The sequence below is a fragment of the Haliotis rufescens genome, unplaced genomic scaffold (assembly GCF_023055435.1).
Source record: "Haliotis rufescens isolate VD_foot unplaced genomic scaffold, xgHalRufe1.0.p SCAF_16, whole genome shotgun sequence".
Classification (NCBI taxonomy): domain Eukaryota; kingdom Metazoa; phylum Mollusca; class Gastropoda; order Lepetellida; family Haliotidae; genus Haliotis; species Haliotis rufescens.
In genome coordinates this window covers 23,466,534-23,489,815 of record NW_025963846.1, presented here as the reverse complement: position 1 = coordinate 23,489,815, position 23,282 = coordinate 23,466,534, and the positions used below count along the sequence as shown (strand labels likewise).

The window sequence follows — 23,282 nt, the reverse complement described above, 5'->3', positions numbered from 1 at the left end:
CTTATAATAACACTAAGAAAACATTACCATCATAAAAGTTATACCACGATGTATTAGCATATACCAGAACGGCAATTTTTATCTATCCATCCGCCATCACAAATATGGAATATTGGTGCGTGGTCGTTAAACAACAAAAACACATATCCATCCAAACACATTGATCAGATACATGTCCCCATCATGAGACGGGTATTATCAGATTATTGAGATCCCACACCTGGGAGATAATTGGAAGCGACGAGAGAGTTCAGAGCTTGCTCACCAGGGAATAATACCGACAGCATGTCTGATATACTACTGAGTAACGAACCATCGGATTCGTTCATATTGGTATAGTTAATCTGACATGGCATGACAGATTAACTCTGGTAATAGGGAAGAATCGGGTGACCCTTACCTTTATGAGAATATATATATCTGATAGTTCATGTGTTGACATCCGATAGTTCATAATGTTCATACAACACTTCATTTTCTTCCGTACTGACTTCGTATAATTAATTTTCCATAATATTAATATCCAATTCTTCTACATTGACATCCAATATTCTGCTCTACTGTTATCAGATAGTTCATGTGTTAATGAACTCACATTATTTAGTTTACATTTGTATATATAATGTTCTTCTCAAGTCACCGTTAGGATTAAGAATAGCAGTGGCAACATAGAGTTCTGTACAAACACAGTTTACTATCTACTTAACCTGGGGTCACATGCACATTCTACACACACGATAACCATACTGTATAAATAGATATTACTCGGCTGTTTTATTGTTCGGAATTTGCTGTAAAATGATTTGGAATGTTTCCTTTCACTGTAGACTTAGCACAGAGTCAGTGATCCCTGTCAGAACATACAGTCACACCATAGGCCAATTCACCTTGATCTAATTAGATTAAATTGTTAACAGAGGCGAGTGATAAGACACCGCGAGGATAGCCCAGAGATAAGACACCTATTGTTATCTGCCCCTGACAACCTTGACACCAAGGTGGGAAGTAATACTACCACTTTCATCTGACCGGTCACGGGTAATTTACGCCACATAAATATCTCATTATCTCCCGGGTGGAATAATCCTTCCGCGCAACCTGACAATCGCGCGGTGACATCAAACTTGTTACACCTGTTAAAACACCCTCGACGCTGAGGTAATTGCATTTATCGGTGTCACAGCAGAGACGTGAACTCCTCGACTTCAAAGACCGAGGTGCCGCGTATTGTTTTACACATGTCCGAACATGCTCGCTTCTCATTGGCTGGCCGATTTGACAGCTGATTAGTGTCAATCAATTCACCTGTCATACGGACCGATCGCTGGCACTGAAGGCATTACTTAAGACCCAGTTAGCTACAGTGCAGCGTTTAAATTGTGTATAAAATCGGCCATCTGGGGAAGGATACATTACGTTTCTGTTTTGTGTGTGATATTAACGTTTATACATCTGACATGGATCCAGAAATTGTCGGTGAGGAGGTTGACAAGACTACTGATGTGGTCAAAAAGAATAATGCATATTCAGAGATTCGAAAGCGTCAACTGCAGAAGCTTGGAAAGCCCAATGGTTGTGGAAATACTACGAGGAAGAACATGCGCGTTAATTCCGGAATGCATTTTTCTACTTATGTTGGAACTCCGTACCACAAATTGAAGGTAAGGATGTCACAAGTTTGTTATGAACACATGAAACAGTTTGCATACAGACCTAGAAAATGTAAATACTTTATCAGGATAATTTTATTTCGTTAATAGAAGGAATGTGTTTGATATCTTTAATCATGCATTCATGAATAATAATTTATGAAATCTCACATAATAATTGTCGGAATAGGGATTGAGCAAACTTAATTAGCATCCTAAGAATTAATATATCTCGTTACATGGCGCTGCGGATTACGGCGATGCTTCAATGATACCATTGTGTTGCTGACGATGGTTACGTCAGAATCACATGATGTCAGTGGATGACATTGATTCACACTTAATTAGATCTGAACACACTCGAAATTAACTTCCGTTGTTTGACTTTTCTAGAAATGGTTTACACAGCGACGTAATAAAGGACGACATTGCGTTGAACAGGGTTCTTCTGACACAAAGAAGCAGGAAGGCGAACTAGAAACGACACAAAATGAACTAACAGTCCGCAAGCTTCCCGGACTCCCGCTCCTACCTATGTTTCCAACGACAACCCAGCAGACGACACAAACGGTGCGGCAGACGACATTGAATTGGAAGATGCAGACGATAACCCAACAGACGCACACCAAGCCCTTGTGTTGGCCACCAGCATACCAGGCCGGCCTGGTCTCCCACGCTTCCCTCCTGCCTTCCTTGTCCAGGATCCTGGTCGACCATCTCAAGGAGAACCCTCATCTCCTCACCCCCGTCCACCCCGCAAAGCGCCGTCGTGTTGAACACGAGGTGAGCGACTGTGACGCTGTCGTTCTCGACAAAGTCAAGGTATGTTATGGTCAATGTAGTAGCGAGTTATTGGTGCCCTGTCGTACAATATTATGTGGTATAATAGTATGGTATACTGTAGTATAGTGTCGTCGAGCCTTAGTAAGTGGATTAAATTTGATACCAAAAGGTCAAAACAATATTTCAGTTCAATGTGTCCGCGTGGCATCAAGACACTTACAATGGTACTACTACTACTACTATGAAAAGTGAGTGGGTGTTTTATGTTTAAAGTGTCCACGTGACATCGTCAGCATCTTTCTTGCGAAAGCCTGATCGCCGCGAATAGCTGCAAAATTGCTGATGCGGCGTTAAGCAATATTCACTCACTCACTTGCGAAAGCCTGTAAATAAGTATCTGGCGTTCATTTCTAACATATACTTTCATTGACTTTCTTTCACAGACATGGCTGATGACACAGACTACAGACAACGTCAACGACTGCGAAAACGACGACCCTTCCAGAGACAACTACGACATGAGTGTCCTCGACACAAGCGTTGACAAACGAAAACGCCACGCCTCTGATGATGTGTTAGATTTAAGTTGCCCCAAGCGATTGGAATCCCCAACTAGCAGCATACCAGATGATGTCTCCGTTATGTTCAATAGTTACCAGAATATCTCGCGATTAAGTTTTGATTCTGAAAAGTCAAAGGAAATTGTCGTTACAAAGGCATACAAGCATGGGGACGAGAATGGACGTCCCAATGACGCAATGTCAGAAAACGAAAACTGCCACAACACCGAGAGCATTGGCTGCCCGGCCTTGAGGAACATACAGGGAAAACAAGCATATATTCCTCCGAGCGTGAGGAATTATCTGTGATATAATATTATGTTTATACACACCCTGTGAAACAAGACGTTAATCCAGGCCCGGGGCAGTTATTGTAACGGGCCTGTTGTAACGGGACAGCATTTTCTGTGATAAAGACTTATGATTCCCCATGGTGCAGTTGAATAAATATTTATGACTTGTTATTTCGTGTCATGGTGAATGTTTTCTTTTCAAGGCCAATAACAGCCCGGTGACGCGGAACGTGCGCTGAACCCAGTACTATAAGGTCTAAATCGGTTCAATGTGACTGAAATATATTGAGAGTTTGTATACGGAAGGCCTAGAGCCTAAATAAGATGATGGTATATCCTGCCAACTATGAAATTAGAAAAAAAATCACGCAACACGAAGAGAATAACGTAACACTGGAACGACTTTGTGAACCCGTAGCCTTAACGACTGCCTCAGGAATAGTGCCATACGACCACGAACTCGTAGCCTTAACGACTGTAGTGGGATTAGTGCTATACGACCCATGTTCCCGAGGCAATAGAGTCAACTGACTTTTCAAGTTTCCACCCTTGCCGAACTAGGCTGGTATTATGGAGATTTTGGCTGCACTAAGGAGTCTATGCACAGTCCAATCAAAATCGCTCAATGAAATCGAAATCCGGTTCGTAAACTGTCATGCAGATATTTTCCAAATCTTTTCATGTTTTTGATCAAGGTGCTCACGTGATTTGATGCACTTCGCGATGTAAGATCCGTTTTATCACAATATAGATCTTGGTTATCGATCAGATCGTCTTGACTGGGCGCCGTCATTATGTTTGAAGCAAATGCAAGTGATACGAGGGGTGGAGTCTGATTGGTCCACAGGAGAGGCTTAGAAGGGACATAACTCGTAATATCCACTAGTGGCGCTACGATCGAGCCCAGGAATGTCAGCCTAGTTCGGCAAGGACGGAAACTGGACTTTTATTGTCAGTTGACTCCTTTGACTCAGGAAGATGTATACGACCATGAACCCGTAGCCTTAACGACTGCCTCCGGAATAGTGTCATACGACCACTAACTCGTAGCCTTAACGACTGCCTCAGGAATAGTGCCATACGACCACGAACTCGTAGCCTTAACGACTGCCTCCGGAATAGTGTCATACGACCACTAACTCGTAGCCTTAACGACTGCAGTGGGAATAGTGCTACACGACCATGAACACGAAGCCTATATGGCTGTAGTAGAAATAGTGCTATACGACCGTGAACCCGTAGCCTATACGGCTGTCGTAGGAATAGTGCAATACGACCATGAACCCGTAGCCTCCACGACTGTAACAGGAATAGTATTATACGACCTAAACCCGTAGCCTACACGGCTGTAGTAGGAATAGTGCTATACGACTATAAACACGAAGCCTATATGGCTGTAGTAGAAATAGTGTTATACGACCGTGAACCCGTAGCCCATACGGCTGTCGTAGGAATAGTGCTATACGACCTAAACCCGTAGCCTATACGGCTGTAGTAGAAATAGTGCTATACGACCATGAACCTGAAGCCAATACGACTGTAGTAGGAATAGTGCTATACGACCATGAACCCGTAGCCTCCACGACTGTAACAGGAATAGTGTTATACGACCTAAACCCGTAGCCTATACGGCTGTAGTAGGAATAGTGCTATACGACCGTGAACCCGTAGCCCATACGGCTGTCGTAGGAATAGTGCTATACGACCATGAACCCGTAGCCTCCACGACTGTAACAGGAATAGTGTTATACGACCTAAACCCGGCTGTAGTAGAAATAGTGCTATACGACCATGAACCTGAAGCCAATACGACTGTAGTAGGAATAGTGCTATACGACCATGAACCCGTAGCCTCCACGACTGTAACAGGAATAGTGTTATACGACCTAAACCCGTAGCCTATACGGCTGTAGTAGGAATAGTGCTATACGACCATGAACACGTAGCCCATACGGCTGTAGTAGAAATAGTGCTATACGACCATGAACCTGAAGCCAATACGACTGTAGTAGGAATAGTGCTATACGACCATGAACACGAAGCCTATATGGCTGTAGTAGAAATAGTGTTATACGACCGTGAACCCGTAGCCCATACGGCTGTCGTAGGAATAGTGCTATACGACCATAAACACGGAGTCTAAACGACTGGCAAGAAATAGTGCTTAATACAACTGAAACCTGAAGATGCTTTACTTGCATGCACATGTTTTAGTACCCAAGCAATTGCCAGTGGGGAATCCTGGTTAGAATTAATCCCCATTATACAACCTATGCTTGTCGAAGGACGCGGCTAAAATTGACAGTGTGGTCTGGCTCTGTGAATTACTTGATCGCTCGACGCCGTGGGTCGATGCTCACGACATCAACCACTGCCTTGCACGATTATTGCCGACTACGTCGTAAAAACGTAAAAAAAAATTCAGTGAACACGACCCGAGGAGACCCGGGGTGGAATAGGTCTTCAGCAACCCACGCTTGTCGTAAGATGCGACTAACGGGATCGGGTGGTCAGGCTCGCTGACTTGGTTGATGCAGGTCATCGATCCCAATTGCGTGGATCGATACTCATGCTATTAATCACTGGATTGTCTGGTCCAGACTCGATTATTTGCAGACCGCCGTCATCTGACTTGAATAATATTGAGTGCGGCGTTTAACAACTGACAAACAAACCGAACAACAGTGAACACCTATAGTCTCCATTCCGTGGTCTTTTTCTGGTCAGGGGCAATATGATTTAACGCCGCTTTTAGCAATAGGCCCCACGTCCAAACGGTATAAATAATCTTACTTTTAACAGAAGACCATACGGAGCAATAGGCTGGGACTCCTTGCAGACATTAGTGTATTACACAAATGTCGGGATGGATAGTCTGCGCATTTCCTTCATTTTGGTTCATTCACAGGAATTGTGAGGTATGTGCATTAAGTGAACTTCGTCTTTTGTACAACATTTGCGCGTGTTATTCGTTCGACGAATTTTACTGTATATGGTTGTGTCCTGACCGGAACTGAGCAAGGGCCAAAGGGCTTTTTACTCACTTGTGACAGATACTCTTGACATATTTAAAATATATTAGTGTTTAAAGATTGTTACATCAATAAGCATAGGAAATCAATGGAACCACTCAACGCATTACATCTTTGCTTGGACCAAATCTTAGGGTGAAGTTCTATCTACAGTAAACTACGGTTATACCGAACACGCTTATAACGAACTGACGGATATAACGAACTTACTTTTTGGTCCCGACTACTTGTTGTAGTCTTCATGCTGTATATGTACTTATTACTTATAACTACGGTTATAACGAACTAAAACTAGTAGTCCCTTTGAGTTCGTTATAACCGTAGTTTACTGTAATCTATAAATGAAAACGTTCACTACGTTATTATACGTGCTATTTCAGTGTCAGAAAACAGTTTTGCTTGCTGGTCAGATGTTTCTTTGTTGTCGACGAAAGCTACATACTGGCATCTTTACATCGCAGGCGAATCATACATCATCTTTATAACTGCCAGTCTTTGTTTACGTTAACGTGTACTATTGTTTGTTTAGTTTGTTTGTGGCGTTCTGTGGAGACATCCCTTCCCCCCGCGTGTGGGGAGAACTGCTTGTGTATGCTTGATCCGTTAGAAGCGAACGTACAATAATGATTTCACGCGGTCAACAAAATTTTAAACTCATTGATCGTTCAGGCAATGTGCGATGGAGTGACGGTAAATGTTGACCTCACATTGACTCATATTACCTCGTATTGACACATATTAGTCCAAAGCGTAGAAAGACCCGGGGTAAAAACTTTTCGATATTTGCACGGGCACTTTAGTGATCTATCAATGCTGCTTGGTCAGTTTAACGAAACGACGTCATATGACGAAATTATGTACGTTGCAACGTCATCCAATCTTTACACGCGTAAAAATAAGAATTGAAAACATAACGACATAACAAAACAATGAGCTGACTCCAGAAAGTTGAAATGAAGGCTGAATTTCCAACCTTTTTTTTTCTTTCTTAAAATGACAATAAAGAATATATGAAACAACCTTCTCGGAACGACGGATTATGAGTCCCCTTTACATGGAGGCTGAATGTTCCTCGCCAAAGGCCCTGGGCTTAACCCATTCACCTTAGACAGATAAACCGTAATTCCCTCGTAACTCTTTAGTTGTTCTGTAATCATTTTCAAACAGCGGACTCTACCTCTCCACTCTCACCAGGGGCAGTTGTTCAAACTTGGATCTTGCTCCCTGGGCTGCAGCTGAAACAGCTATAATACCCATTACATCCTAGACCTGTGAACATCCGGGGTAGAATAGGTCTTCAGCAACTCGCGAGGGCGTGGTATCTGACTCCTCGCTTTTGCTCGTCAGATACCAGAACTATTCACTCGTTTAATAAAATTGGTATTACACGGGAGCTCGTTTAGTATTCTATATATTGACGTCATACTAATCGTATTGTGAGTGAGTGAGTGAGTTTGGTTTTACGCCGCTTTTAGCAATATTCCAGCAATATCACGGCGAGGGACACCAGAAATAGGCTTCACACATTGTACCCACGTCGGGAATCGAACCCAGGTCTTTGGCGTGACGAGCGAACGCTTTAACCACTTGGCTACCCGACCGCCCCGAATCGTATTGTGACGTAAGGTTGGAATGACGTAACACTAGTAACATAGCTGTAGATCGTTGAAGTCATACGACAAGTGTGGTTTTCTCAGACGGCGGTCGGAATCAGTGCATTTTTCTAAAGGGGAGGCCAAAAGGATTAATCATTAAGAACTAATGGGTAAAAAAGATATTGGTACACTTGTTAGTGATACTGAATTTACGAAACTCACTCGAGATTTTTACATCTCACCACAGCGCTGTCTTCTGTTCCAGCCAGTTTGGGACAATAAAGTACAATACAGAAGACATTGCATCTATGTGACAGTTAATTTTTAGATTTGTTTACCAGAACACATGACATACTGAACTTCTAGAACTTACATGACATACGAAATATATAGAACATGATCACAAATGATGGCAATAATAGCAAAAGACACATTTACAAAGGGCGATGATGAAAACGAAATAGCAACTAATGCCCACACAACAAAGTATGTTGCAATATCTTTACCATTTTGCCACATCCCTACTCTTGATGAAACACCACTGACTGATGTGAGTCGTCATTATGAGGTTTGATTGTCATGGCAACGCTATCATACTCGTCACTTGAGCGTTGGTTATGACCTAAATTATAATATCACGGAGGCGGACGTAATCACATGACTTGAATTTCATTTGAACAGAGTGATATTAAAGGATATTTTCGATAGATGATTGGAAGGTGGGTTTCTATTAAATACATGACATTCAGAGCTCTGCGGTGTGATTGTGGTATCGCTTCTCTTATCATGGCCACAATTTATTGTCGTTTGTTGAAACAGACCTGACGAAATGTCCGTTTTATTTCGACATTGTTTGTTAGTTTGTTGTTTAACGCCGCACTCTGCAATATTCCAGCTATATGACGGCGGTCTGTAAAATAATCGAGTCTGGACCAGACAATCCAGTGATTGACATCATGAGAATCGATCCACGCAATTGGGACACGTTGACATGCATCAATCAAGTCAGCGAGCCTGACCACCCGATCCCGTTAGTCGCCTTTTACGTCAAGCATAGTCGCCTTTTACGGCAAGAATGGGTTGCTGAAGACCTATTCTACCCCCGTCTCGACATTGTAACAGAAATTGGGTGGGGTGTATTTTATCTATAAAAATAAATTTAAATTGTTTGCAAACACTGTTGAAAATACAGAATATATCTGTCACTACAATTACATCGTTGCAAGGTGTTCTTTATCAAACATTATTTGTCCACACAAAATTCAAATTCTATATCAAAATGGGTTGACTAAAGTAGAAATAAAACTTGATGCGTAACTAATTCCACCCTGCCCCCCTGGCTATGGTTTTCAGAGATAAGCCCCATTCACATGGACACTTTTACTTACGTGAGTATATATACTTACATAAGTATTTACTTATGGTGGCATGTGAACGCATTTGCTTACGTGAGTAAATATACTCCAGGAGTAAAGAGACATGAGTCAAAGTATATTTGCTACACCTGATGAGATCTAGTAAAAGTATATTGACTCATAAGTATAAATGCTCCTGGAGTATTTCTGGTCATGTGAACAGATTCTCTATTTGCTTAGGTAAGCATATTAAATCCAAGATACTGATAATCAGTAAAGAATTCCGAATGAAACTAAACTCCGCAGGGGAGGCAAGCCAGTAAATGGTTATGGCCACCTTGTGATCCAGCTCCAATGGTTCCCTCACATACATTTCCTGTGCAGGAAAATACGGTTGTAGTGTTTCGCGTGTCAGGCGAAAGTTATCGATCCACAGTTTATCATCAAATGATCGTTTGACGACATTGTTCCACCAGTGTTGAGAACGTTCTCTCTTCCACAGTTCTCTTTCCTGGCATAATCCTAAGACTAATCCCATACTAAGAAAGTATGGAAAGTCTCTCTTTCGCCTCTGGTTGACTATCTTCCACAGCGACATGGCCTCAAATGATTAAAGTCCATAATTTATTTATGAAATGATGTTTACTTCTGCCTTGCATAAATTTCATGTGAACGCAATGTAAATATACTTTTGCTTACATGAGTAAATATACTCCATGTGAATGGGGCTTAAGATAGTGAAAATGAAAACCAAATTTAATTAACAGAACATTTCGTGTCACTGTTTGTTTATCTCATCGTGTTACCTGGCCACCCGATCACCATTGCAGTTTAGTCGACTCTTACGACATAAGCGGCCCTCTTTTTTCAATTGTTTGCACACTGACAATGTCAACATTCTTGTGGGGCCTGGGACAATTGTCACATACAGGATTGTTTGGGTCACTGAACGCGCTCAAGGATCTTACTTCAGCACATTTCTTTCAGGACACCCAGACTCTCTCTCTCTCTCTCTCTCTCTCTCTCTCTCTCTCTCTCTCTCTCTCTCTCTCCCTCTCCCTCTCCCTCTCTCTCCCTCTCTCTCTCTCTCTCTCTCTCTCTCTCTCTCTCTCTCAACAATGCATTGTTTGTTCTTTAACGAAGCAATATTACAGCTATATGGCAGCGTCTGGACCAGACAATCTACAGTGAAAGCGCCTCAGATGACGTGGCCATCATGCCCACAGATGAAATACCTCATGACTTTGGGATATGAACTTGTCCTTCATTTTCAGATGGATTTTATTCAAATTTATACCCAAGACATCAGTACATATGCACTCTAACGTATACCATGGAATACAGAATATTCTGAATATTGAAAGACTGAAGTAAGTTTGTTTGTTTGTTTGTTTGTTTAACACCGCACTCAGCAATATTCCAGCTATATGACGGTGGTCTGAAAATAATCGAGTCTGGGCCAGACAATCCAGTGATTGACATCATGAGCATCACTCCAAGCAATTGGAATACGATGACATGCATCAACCAAGTCAGCGAGCCTGACCACCCGAAAGTCGCCTCTTACGACAAGCATAGTCGCCTTTTATGGATCTTCACGGATCTTCACGGGTCCCATTCATAAAGTAAGTAATATGGACCATTAAGGATTAGATGAACTTTTGAACTGCAACCACCTACCTTAATGAGTCTCTTGAGAATTGCCTTGTCCTTACTCAGGAAGGCTTTGTAACGTGTGTATACACCTGTAACATATACAGCAGTGAGTGAGTGAGTTGGGTTTAACGCCGCTTTTAACAATATTCCAGTTATATCGCGGCGTGTCAGCTTCATGTGGGAGGAAAGCCCGAAGTGATGCAGGTCTCAGACGTTTACCACTTCGGTGAAACCCACGAGCACGGGTATGGTGCTGACAAACCTAGAAACATTATCGTGGCGAACCGGGATTCAAACCCACAATCATAGGTTTCTGGCGTGCCAAAGGGACGCAACTCTGCACAGTGAATCGCGGCGCCTTAAACGACTGGGCCACCCGTGCCCCCCAACAATGCATCAACGTGGAGTATTCAAATATCCAGGCCATTACATCATGTAATTTTCTTATTCGAAAGGGCAGTGGGAGTGGATTTCCTTAATCCTGAAACATGAAGTCTTGTAACAACTCAGCAAGATAATTATTGTTATCATCATTATTAATACCAAAATGCTAAATCTGACGGCATAACACTATTAGTACAAATCTAAATTAACCGGTCATGAAAGTTCAACACAAACAGCTTGAAAGCAAAATCGTCTTGACACGCCTTAGAACATGTACAATCCAGTGATTGACATCATGAGACATCTACGCAAATGGGACACGAATGACATGCATCAACCAAGTCAGCGAGCCTGACCACCCGATCCCGTTAGTCGCCTCTTACTGAAAGTATGTTATGCTGAAGACAAATTCTACCCCGGATCTTCACGGGCCAAACAATGCATTGGAACAAACTAGCCAATCAACACCAGGCAAAAATCTCCGGATTAAGATTTTTGCTTAATGCTGATTGGCTAGTTCGATCCAATTATTCCAACAGTACTGTATATGTATTCTCTCAGACCGAGTACATCGGCACATGAGGTACAATAAGTATTTGTACCATATGTACCACACAAAGGCCGAACTTCAGAATTCAGGGGTCTGTTCCACAAAGCTACCTTGTAGCAGCACTGAGGTGATCGCAGCTTCCATACTTTAACGTAGACAATGATAGAACTTTACTATTAATATTATCTGAAATATATCATATATATATAACCTCTCGTAGTCATTCCAGCTTGATAACCGTGTAAGAATCTACATCGCAACGCCGCTAAATGTATTAAACCAGAAGTTGTTATCTCTAAAGCTGTATGTTTATGTTAATATCTGAAACAGGGGCGGTCGGGTAGCCAAGTGGTTAAAGCGTTCGCTCGTCATGCCTAAGATCCGGGTTCGATTCCCGACATGGGTACAATGTGTGAAGCCCATTTCTGGTGTCCCCCGCCGTGATATTGCTGGAATATTGCTAAAAGCGGCGTAAAACCATACTCACTCACTCACTAGTATCTGAAACGGTCGTCAAATCGGCTGTTTCAATCAGAGGTTGTTATTGTGATTTGATACCCTTGACTGACCATTCAGAATCGACTAACCTACTAATTATTTAAAAAATACACTGCGTGATAGGAATGCCTAGTGTATTCATGGTGTATAATATCAGCTTGGCAGTTTATAGAAAGTGATATACAGCCGTCATTTAACAAACATACTAAAATAACATGTCACGTGATCTGTCTCTGCACGAGTTTTGTGATATAGTATATCAGTAGTACGAGACTTGCATTTCATCTGCCGGGAACGGCTCTTACTTAGTGTACCACACAGAAGGGAATAACTATGTACAACTATGGAAACCCTGCATGGACACATTCAGCCGGAGTCCAACCCGTTTTAGGTCAAATATATCTCCGCCTATATTTCTGCTTTGATTTGGCTTGCAATTTTAGTGTAAATCATGAATTAATAACTATTTAGAAAGAATATGGGAAATATTTAGTCCAAATTAACAACACTGCAGTGTAAATGTTCAAAGCTTAATGGACCGCCTCCGTGGTCTTGTGGTAGAGCGTCCGCCCGGGGAGCGGAAGGTCCGGGGTTCGATCCCCGGCCGCGTCACACCAAAAGACGTTAAAAGATTGTACTTGTGGTTACCCTGTCTGGCGCTCGGCATGAAGGGGCTAAAACAAGGACTGGTCGGCTCAGTATACGACTGGGGTATTCATGTTAAACTACGGCATGGTATCTCAGTGAGCTAGCACTAGAATTCGGCATCAGTCCAGACTAGTACAAGCAGCCACACAAACACACACACGTGCATGCACGTCGCTATATAAGTGGACGCGACGTTAAACCCCATTTCACCTCACCTCAAAGCTCAATGTGGCTGAAATTGTAAATATTAACTCAGTCAAAGGCTGTCGCTGTATGCCGTTATGTTTTAACTCACTCAAAGACAGCAGGTTCTTTGTATCTAAAAACACGTTATAGTAAGAACATAATCACAGTTACTTTTATGAATATGTTTCTGTGTAGCATGTATTAAAATGCGCGTGAAGATCCGGGGTAGAAAAGGTCTTCAGCAAGCCATGCTTGCCGTGAAAGGCGACTATGATTGTCGTAAAAGGCGACTCTCTAACTTGGTTGTCATCGTATCCCAATTGCGTGGATCGATGCTCATGATGTCAATCACTAGATTGTCTGATCAAGACTCGATTATTTACAGACCGCCGTCATATAGCTGGAATATTGCTGAGTGCGGCGTTAAACAACAAACAAACAAACAAACATGTATTGAAAATGTATCGATTAACTATAATTGCACAACAACGTCGTATAACTTCATGGCGAAATATGACTAAACAGAAAAAGGTTTAGCCTGACGCGCTTATAATGCACAAGCATTTAGTTCATGTTAGTTCTTTAGTAACGTGACATGACATAACTGACTTAAACATAGTGTGTACATTCATTAAATTCCCATGTACCACCACAGAGTATTTCGACAAATGAATGTGATTGATTCTTGTTTTATCGATCTGTTGCATTTGATACCATGATTTGTCCACCTTCGTAAGGAACGGTCACACTGACCTTTGCAACTAAGGTCAGCTAGTCCGCTATTCTTAAACTGAATTGGGGCGGTCGGGTAGCCTAGTGGTTAAAGCGTTCGCTCGTCACCCAAAGACCCGGGTTCGATTCCCGACATGGGTACAACGTGTGAAGCCAATTTCTGGTGTCCCCCGACGTGATATTGCTAAAAGCGGCGTAAAACCATACTCACTCACTCACTCACTTAAACAGACCTGTGTCCAGTCATTGCAAGCGCGTATGCAAATATGCGCGGATATATGTCTCTTGCCGCTAACCATACGCCCCTAAATGGCACGCGTGGATGACACATCGACCTCATGGCCTTGTTAATTTTACCAATAAATACATGGTGTTTCTCCTGTACCTCTTCATTAACCAGCAGCAGTGTGAACATCAATACAGACTGCATCAGCTAACGGTACTGCTATACACATTATCAGGGTTGTGTTTGTCTTGTGAATTATGTCGATTGCTTCTCCACATGAATAACGGCAGGTCACAACGCCCCACAGCTCTCTGCCAAACACCGCACGTCTGTATACTGCGACTGTTTGACAGACAAAACACGGCTGGAAATAGGGTGTACTTACAGAGTGACATGTGCGATGGGGCAATATAGTGTTTATCTGCCTCAGGAACAATTAATCTAAGTGGACCTGAGAATTGAATGTCGCCAACAACATACATATAATTTCGTATGTTTATTTCGGTTTCAATAGGGAATTGTACAGCCCAGTACAATGTATTGGCGTTGCTGTATTAAGTATCGGAGGTACAGAGTGAGTGAGTGAGTTGGGTTTAACGCCGCTTTTAACAATATTCCAGATATATCGCGGCGTGTCAGCTTAATGTGGGAGGAAAGCTCGAAGTGATGCAGGTCTAAGACGTTTACCACTTCGGTGAAACCCACGAGCACGGGTATGGTGCTGACAAACCTAGAAACATAATCGGGGCGAACGCGGTGATTGTGGATCGGGTGGTCAGGCTCGGTGATTGTGGATCGGGTGGTCAGGCGCGGTGATTGTGGATCGGGTGTTCAGGCTCGGTGATTGTGGATCGGGTAGTCAGGCTCGGTGATTGTGGATCGGGTAGTCAGGCGCGTTGATTGTGGATCGGGTGGTCAGGCGCGTTGATTGTGGCTCGGGTGGTCAGGCTCGGTGATTGTGGATCGGGTGGTCAGGCTCGGTGATTGTGGATCGGGTGGTCAGGCGCGGTGATTGTGGATCGGGTGGTCAGGCGCGGTGATTGTGGATCGGGTGGTCAGACGCGGTGATTTTGGATCGGGTGGTCAGACGCGGTGATTGTGTGTCATCGCACCCGTCCGAGAGATCCTTGCTCACAATGAGTGAGTGAGTGAGTTAGTATGGTTTTACGCCGCTTTTAGCAATATTTCAGCAATATCACGGCGGGGGACACCAGAAATGGGCTTCACACATTGTACCCATGTCGGGAATCGAACCCGGGTCTTCGGCGTGACGAGCGAACGCTTTAACCACTAGGCTACCCGACCGCCCCTGATTACAATGAACCACTGCAGCCATCGATTGTCTAGAACCATGCAGAAGCGATTATTTACTGGAATATTGCTGATTGTGGCATGTGGCGTTAAGCCATAAACAGGTGATATCGGGAGCCCGGATGCGACGATTAGTTGATCCATTCGCTGCGCTGTGCACATTCAGAGTCATGTCCCAATACTACGCTAGTCGTGGGTTCAAATCCCAGAATCGATTCCTTGCGAGCTTTGGTTTGTCAGCACCATACCCGTGCTCGTGGGTTTCACCGAAGTGGTAAACGTGTGAGGCCTGCATCACTTCGGGCTTTCCCCACACATTAAGCTGACACGCCGTGATATAACTGGAATACTGTTAAACGCGGCGTTAAACCCAACTCACTCACTCATGGGTAGGTTTCCCGGCAGGATAACGTCAACGGATGAAAACCGTATCATCTGGTATAATTTCCGGATAAATATACAATCGTAAACGTCTAATTAAGACTTGCATCACTTTGGGCTTTCCTCCCACAATAAGCTGACACGCCGTGATGTAACTGGAATACTGTTCAAAGCGGCGTTAAACTTAACTCACTCAATAACCAAATTTAGTAGTAAACTTGTAAGAACACCATGCATCATGTAGGAACTTTCTCCCTCAATGAAGTGGCACGGAGTGATCATTAAATCAATACTGTTCAACCCCTTCTTCCCTTTGGGGACAAGTTCTCATTATTTTGTTTAACCCACTTAAACGTAATTGCATGTATTGTATAAAATGAGTCAACAATAAAATCGCATGTCTTTGACATAAATGTAAATTGTTTTCCTGAAGCCACGAAGGGACATTTTTTACAGAATCCGGTTGCTCTTTTGGGGTCATGTTTACCTAGAAATACTTGGTCCGATACTTGCGGATCTTGTAGGACTATCTAACATATATAATAGCCGGATATACAGTGACATACAGGAATCTATGGAAGCACTGTCAGTTTCAATTCAGCGACTTTCGGTAATATTAAAACTGGAACTTTATAATCCGACGCAAACATAAATAAATATGTTTTTGTTTTTTTGTTTTAAATAAAACCCTTGAAAATAATTCCATTATTTTGGTCTTTTCAGCGTTTGGGTAGCCCAGTGGTTTGTGTGTTCGCTCGTGGAACAACGAGTCTGGTTTCTATTCCCCTGCTGGCATCCTTGATTATTCAGTGTATCATGTCTCCTTTCTGCTGTTGGGGCGGTCGGGTAGCCTAGTGGTTAAAGTGTTCGCTCGTCACGCCGAAGACCCGGGTTTGATTCCCGACATGGGTACAATGTGTGAAGCCCAGTTCTGGTGTCCCCCGCCGTGATATTGCTGGAATGTTGCTAAAAGCGGCGTAAAACCTCACTCACTCACTCACTTTCTGCTGTGACTTCGAAACTAACACCACCTTCCCCCATCGCCCCATTATCACTAACCTAGCGCAGAAATTATTGCGCTCATGAGCTTGAAATCAACAAAGATGAATATTCAACTCCGGCAAAGATCAATATTCAAAATAACAGTCTCGTACAAACCAGACATGTTCAGTCGATAACAAGACTAATTTTCACGAATATTCAGCTGGAAAATATTTTATTCTGAGTACAAGACATGGGTAAGAGACGACTAGCGGGGTCGGGTGGTCAGGCTCGCTGACTTGGTTGATGCATTTCACCGTGTCCCAATTGCGTGGATCGATGCTCATGATATCAATCACTGGATTGTCTGGTCCAGACTCGATTATTTACAGACCGCCGTCATATAGCTGGAATATTGCTGAGTGCGGCGTTAAACAACAAACAAACAACATGAACGTCGTTATATAAGTGCAGTAATGTTGAACGCGACGAGCTGACCACCCGAACCCTTAATCGCCAGCATTGGTTGCTGAAGACCTGTTCTAACCCGGACCCACGGGTTGGGCGTTCATATGTGTGCGTGCGTGCGTGCGTGCGTGCGTGCGTGCGTGCGCGCGCGCTCTTTTACTAGTCCGGACTAATGCCGGTTTTATAGTGCTAGCCCACTGAAATACCATGCCGACTTATAACGTCTTTTGGTGTGATGCGACCGGGTATGGAACCCCCGACCTTCTGCTCTCAGGGCAGATACTCTATCCACTAGACCACAGAGGCGAAATTATATGAGATTGAATAATACAATGCACCGTGGCAATAGGGTTAATGATACAAGCGTATGAAATAACAATTCTATTTGCAACCTTTTTTGTATGTTTAACTAAGCACTCAGAATACTCCAGCTATATGACCACGGTATGTAATATTCGAGTCTCGAACCAATGACATATTATTAGCATAGGTTACTGGAGACCTATTCTAAGCTAGAGTGAGTGAGTTGGGTTTAACGCCGCTTTTAACAGTATTCCAGTTATATAGCGGCGTGTCAGCTTAATGTGGAAGGAAAGCCCGAAGTGATGCAGGTCTCAGACGTTTGCCACTTCGGTGAAACCCACGAGCACGGGTATGGTGCTGACAAACCTAGAAACATGATCGGGGCGAACTGGGATTCGAACCCACAATCATAGGTTTTTTTTAAATCACATAGCTGTTTATATTCAGATAAATATAGTTTTCCATCAATAAATACAAAATATATAAATATGGTCGTTACTAAGCAGACCTCGAGTTACATTGTATTAAATAAATTATGTTAACGTTAATATTTGTAATAGGAACATGAAAGAAAACAAGCTTACGGAAGCATTGTCACTCTTATTAATAAAAGGTTATCGGATTGTAGTTCCTTAATTAGATTCCCCGATACAACACAAGGTCAGGTATGATCATACAATGACCCACATATTGACACATGAACAGGACTCTGATTACAAGCCTATCACTTATGATTTGTCGAAATTCTGAACAGCCGATGTATATCAGCCGTTTTTTGGAACGAGAGCACAGTTTTCAAAATTATATCCTTTACGGTGATCCATACAAAGAGCCGGACCAAGCGCAGAGAGGCACGGCGCATCCGGGAGATTTACTTCCTGCTCAGTTCGTCTGCACAGTACGGCAAACATGGATTCGCCGGCAACAGAGGAAGTTTTGTCTCGCATTCGAGATTCCTTGGAACACGAAGGCCACGGTGCTTATGTCTTTGTCGTTCTCGGTGCCTCGGTAAGTACTGTCAGTTGTTTGCTAAATGTTGGGAATTTAGTGCGTGACAACTTGGTCTAACAGAAATAAGTTACACAAGGGACAAAACTGTCAGTGAAAATGACTCGGCGAAATATCAGGCTACAACTTGGCTTAATATTAATAGTGGGTCTCTCGCGTTGGTGATAGTGTTGTTCGCTTTCGTTCAGTAGATTTATGAATAATTTCAATCATGGTTATCTTCGGCGTCTGCAATGTCACTTTGATTCAAGCACGCCAGAATGCACGCTAGTTGTAAACTTACTGTAGGTAAACGATGTTAGCTGGACCGGGGACGCTAGGAGGGGAGGGGGTTGTGGGAATCTCTCGGAGCACGTTGAAATTAAGTGTTTCCCTTGTAATATACAGGATTTACATGCAAAATTAAATACAAATTTCTTTGGGTGACTTCCTGTCAGACAACCTTACTTGACTTGTATTGTGAGTTCGAGAATTTATCCCTTGTCAATGTAAGTTATACTGGCACAAGCAGGAAGGAAATTACCAGAGCAGAACATACACATTGTATGCCCGCACGCTAAACATTTAGACATTTTGTCAGTATGTTTTATGGCAAGTTCCAGTGGTATCAAAACACTTTATCATTTGATAACATTTTTTGCACTCGCACATTTTATGAACCTCAACAAGCGAGGAACTAAAGTATGAATCTAAAACCTTAGACTCATGACAGTTTGACATACCGTATTCGACGTAATAAGCTCCCTCCGCGCTGTCAAAATTAGAACTAGGGGGCTCTTATCAGGATATTATTTTGGTGAAAAATAAAACAGAGTTGAAAGATAAATTTCGTGGTTTATGCCGACTGCCTGAAATGTTTATGTACGACATATATATTTTTCCAGAATTTAATTGCCCATAATTAAGGGTGCATATAACACACGAATGTGTATTATACGCGAAAAAATAGGTCTTGTGTACATTGATCAATCGGAAGGGGTGCCAATTTGGATTGTTCACTAGCCAATATATTAGCAAATATCGCCGTGGGCGCTTATTAGAGCGGGGCGCTTATTATGTTGAATACGGTATGCCATATATTTTTTATGCATCATACATTATTATTTGTAAGGTGATATGAATTGTTTTTTTATTTGGTAATAACTGATCAAAATTAATCGTGGTTGGGGGTGGTCCTTCAGGTTTGGTACTAGAATTATATTGAATTTGAATCTAGGAGCTTGTAAAACTTGTAATATTAAGGTTATATAACTTTGAAATAGTTTAATATTCTGTTTTCATTAACTTTGAACTTGCTTAATGGATTTGAACATTTAATGGAGTGGAAATGGTGTTTGGCTGCTGCAGCTGTTACAGATGTATTGAATTTAGTTTGATAAGTGATACCATGGATACCATGCATACTATGCTTCAGGTCGATTTCTTATTAAATTTCATGTAAAATGATGATTTTCCAAGTAACCATATCACATCTAATCTAACTGAAATAATATTTACGCCATGCTCACCTTTTAACCGTTTGTACAGAAAGGATTATGACAGAAATCAAAGAATGTCATTATTCAAATCAGATTTGTAGTTCAATATATTTAATATTTCATTGCTTTCCTATTTACATCTTACTCAAAATTGATAGGAATGCTAAGACATACCATTTACAAAAGTGAAAATTAATTATTCGCATTGGTTAACTATCTTATTACCACTTTTGACAGAGAAAAAAATTATTGACAGATTGAATATACCGTATTTGACGTAATACGCGCCCCGCTCCGATAAGCGCCCACAGCGATATTTGCCAATATATTAGCTCGTGAACAATCCCAATTAGCACCCCTTCCGGTTGATCAATGTACACAAGACTTATTTATTCGTGTATAAGAACACTTGTGTGTTATATGCACCCTTAATTATAGGCAATTAATTTTTGGAAAATGACTTTTCTTTTGTTTCATTTCAGGCTGTTAGCATAAACCATGAAATTTACGATCTTTTTTCACCTAAATTATATTTTTAAAATAGCCCTCTATTTCTAATTTTGAGAGCGCCCTGGGCGCTTATTACGTCGAATACGGTATGCACAATTCTTTTAAAAGATTTCTGCAATGAATCATCGGTGATGAGCAGACTGTTTGGAACGTTTACAGTAGTTACTTAGTAACCACTGCAGTCTGATTCTGACTGTAATGCTGATGAAGCATGACAAAGCATTATGTGCTGATAGTGCAGTGGGTTTTACTTCCAAGTGTCCTATATGATCAGTTTTTTGGTAATTCAGGTAGGTGTTCAGAAATGTATATGTCATCATGATTATACGTCCTGACATTTCGTGAAAACTATGTAAATAATCAAGGGACTTTTCTAGGATCCTTTACTATTTGCCCTTTGCAGATGTAGCAAAGAAACATAATTTGTTCAGAAATTTGATTTAAAAAAGGCTAAATATAGTCTTAAATTCAGGAGTATATTGATATTTCAATCAATGCAAACGTGTTCTTGTTTATTGGTCCTGTTATCTGTGAAATGCAAGTCACCTCTGTTTATTGATGATATTACTGTAATAACATGACTTGGCAGATTCCTTAATCAAATACCCGGTATGTGATTTTTGGCTGACATCAGAGCAGATCTGGATAAATCGGTGGATTTGCCAGTTTTTTAATCTGCTTGAGCTGGAGCTGTCAGTGTTCACATGGTAAAAGCTAGATACTGTGGGTTCACAGGGTTAGAACTAAACTGAAAAGCTTTACCAGCCCAAGTAAGGATAAAATGCCCTTGTAATGTTAAAACAATGGGGAAACTGGAAAATTTGCATTAGCCCAAAGGAATTTCTACTAGCCCCAGGCTAGCGGGCTAGTGTAAATTTCTAACCCTGGTTCAGTTGATTCTTGTAATTTGGTTTCTCATGCAAGTTTTGTTTTTTATCCATCAGCCATCATTGAAACATCTGAATATTCTGAAAGGGTTCATGGCATTCGTCCAACCAGTTGATGATGACTCGTGAAGATTCCGGGGTAGAATAGGTCTTCAGCAACCCATGCTTACCATAAAAGGTGACTATGCTTGTCCTAAAAGGCGACTAACGGGATCGGGTAGTCAGCCTCGCTGACTTGGTTGATGCATGTCATCTGTCCCAATTGCGTGGGTCGATGCTCATGATATTAATCACTGGATTGTCTGGTCCAGACTCGATTATTTACAGACCGCCGTCATATAGCTGGAATATTGCTGAGTGTGGCATTAAACAACAAACCAATCAACCATATTTATTGCTGCAGTTTGAATTGCTTTTGTAAAAGTTGCATAAATTAATATTTCCCTTACTGACATTTACTGTTTCTATTTTGGCTATGCATTTAGTTTTGACATTTTCCCAAACAAATGTGTTACATCTGGTTGAAGTGGCTTGTTTCTGTTCAAGTAGGTTAAAATGTTTCTTTTGTTAACACATTATTAGAATTTCCATGCATTCATTTGAAGTTCATGTGTTGCATCTGGTCCCTGGTATGGGTGTAATTGTATGGACCCATTAACCACTGTGTTCTGTTACCACAGGTATAGTTACAGCTTGTTTAGATCAATGCAGTTTTCAAATCAGATTTTTATCAATCATTAGGGCATCAATTTAACACATATGATATGGAATATACCTTTTTTCCATATAATGCTTTGGACTCTTACTATTACTAAGATTACAGTAAAATAGTTTTTAGCAGCAGTGTTTAGTGTGTGTTTACATGAATCTGACTGCAGTCACAGATATCAGTGGAATGTGACTGAGTAGTCATTACTTTTTTGTCAGCATACCGTATTCAATATAAGCGCCCAGGGGGCTCTCAAAACTAGAAATAGGGGGCTCTTATTAGAATATAATTTTGGTGAGAGTTGAAAGATTGTAAATTTTGTGGTTAATGCTGACCGCCTGAAATGATATAAAAGAAAAATATTATACACGATAGATATGTTTTCGACAATTTAATTGCTCATCATTAAGGGTGCGTATCATACACGAATAAATAAGCTTGTGTACATTGATCAATCGGAAGGGGTGCTAATTGGGATTGTTCGCTAGCCAATATATAAGTAAATATCGCCGTGGGCGCTTATTAGAGCGGGGGGCTTATTACGTTGAATAAGGTATACAAAAAAATATGTGATTCCAAAAAAGGTATCACAAAGGATATTACAAAAATCATTGGGCAGACCATCACCCCATCATAATATGTCACTGAGTAAGGGTGAGCTTCAGTACCTGTCCTACTCTGGTTTTGTTGAAAGCCATGTGAGGGTACTCAGCAGCTTGATTAAAACAGATTTCCCTAACTTTCATTTGGAGAAAATGATGGCATTAATGATGTTTTCTGGATACAAATGTATGGATATATAGGAGGAAAGAGGCATACAATGTCACTGGTTAAGATTTGGAGCTTGGCATGTAACAGAAAATATGCCATATTTTGCTTGAATGATAAATGGAATTGTACATGGCTATTACTTTCAAGGTTTTGCAATTGATGCACAAAAACTAATAAATATAATTGGGTAATTCCTTTTAACAAGATTGCTGATGCTGCTTTTAGCAATAATTACTTATTACTTTAAGGGGCAGTCGGGTAGCCTAGTGGTTAAAGCATTCGCTCATCACACTGAAGACCCGGGTTTGATTCCCGACATGGGTACAAT

General features: G+C 41.6%; 2 protein-coding genes across 3 annotated transcripts in view; both read left to right on the top strand.

The window, feature by feature from the left end:
* Nucleotides 1-1,408: 1,408 nt before the first annotated feature.
* On the top strand, nucleotides 1,409-3,432 carry LOC124133892. The gene is made up of 3 exons (XM_046498478.2): nucleotides 1,409-1,661; nucleotides 2,043-2,471; nucleotides 2,876-3,432. Exons 1-3 carry the CDS (start codon nucleotides 1,458-1,460, stop codon nucleotides 3,299-3,301), a joined length of 1,059 nt encoding a protein of 352 aa, XP_046354434.2. The 5' UTR covers nucleotides 1,409-1,457; the 3' UTR covers nucleotides 3,302-3,432.
* Nucleotides 3,433-18,443: 15,011 nt separating this feature from the next.
* The window catches only part of LOC124133836 (glucose-6-phosphate 1-dehydrogenase-like), a 59,849-nt gene continuing 55,010 nt past the window's right edge, over nucleotides 18,444-23,282 (top strand). The window contains exon 1 of one of the 2 annotated variants that reach the window (XM_046498400.2): nucleotides 18,444-18,599. In XM_046498400.2, coding sequence (XP_046354356.1) covers nucleotides 18,501-18,599 — 99 coding nt within the window. In that variant the 5' untranslated portion in view covers nucleotides 18,444-18,500. The remainder of the gene's footprint in view (nucleotides 18,600-23,282) is intronic. The other variant, XM_046498401.2, reaches the window with a different exon arrangement.

What these genes read in the sequence shown, in the direction of transcription:
- LOC124133892 (XM_046498478.2), top strand. Translation starts at nt 1,458, where the DNA reads ATGGATCCAGAAATTGTCGGTGAGGAGGTTGACAAGACTACTGATGTG. An exon ending in CTCCGTACCACAAATTGAAG is followed by an intron (nt 1,662 to 2,042) that starts GTAAGGATGTCA and finishes TGACTTTTCTAG; the next exon opens with AAATGGTTTACACAGCGACG. An exon ending in TCGTTCTCGACAAAGTCAAG is followed by an intron (nt 2,472 to 2,875) that starts GTATGTTATGGT and finishes TTTCTTTCACAG; the next exon opens with ACATGGCTGATGACACAGAC.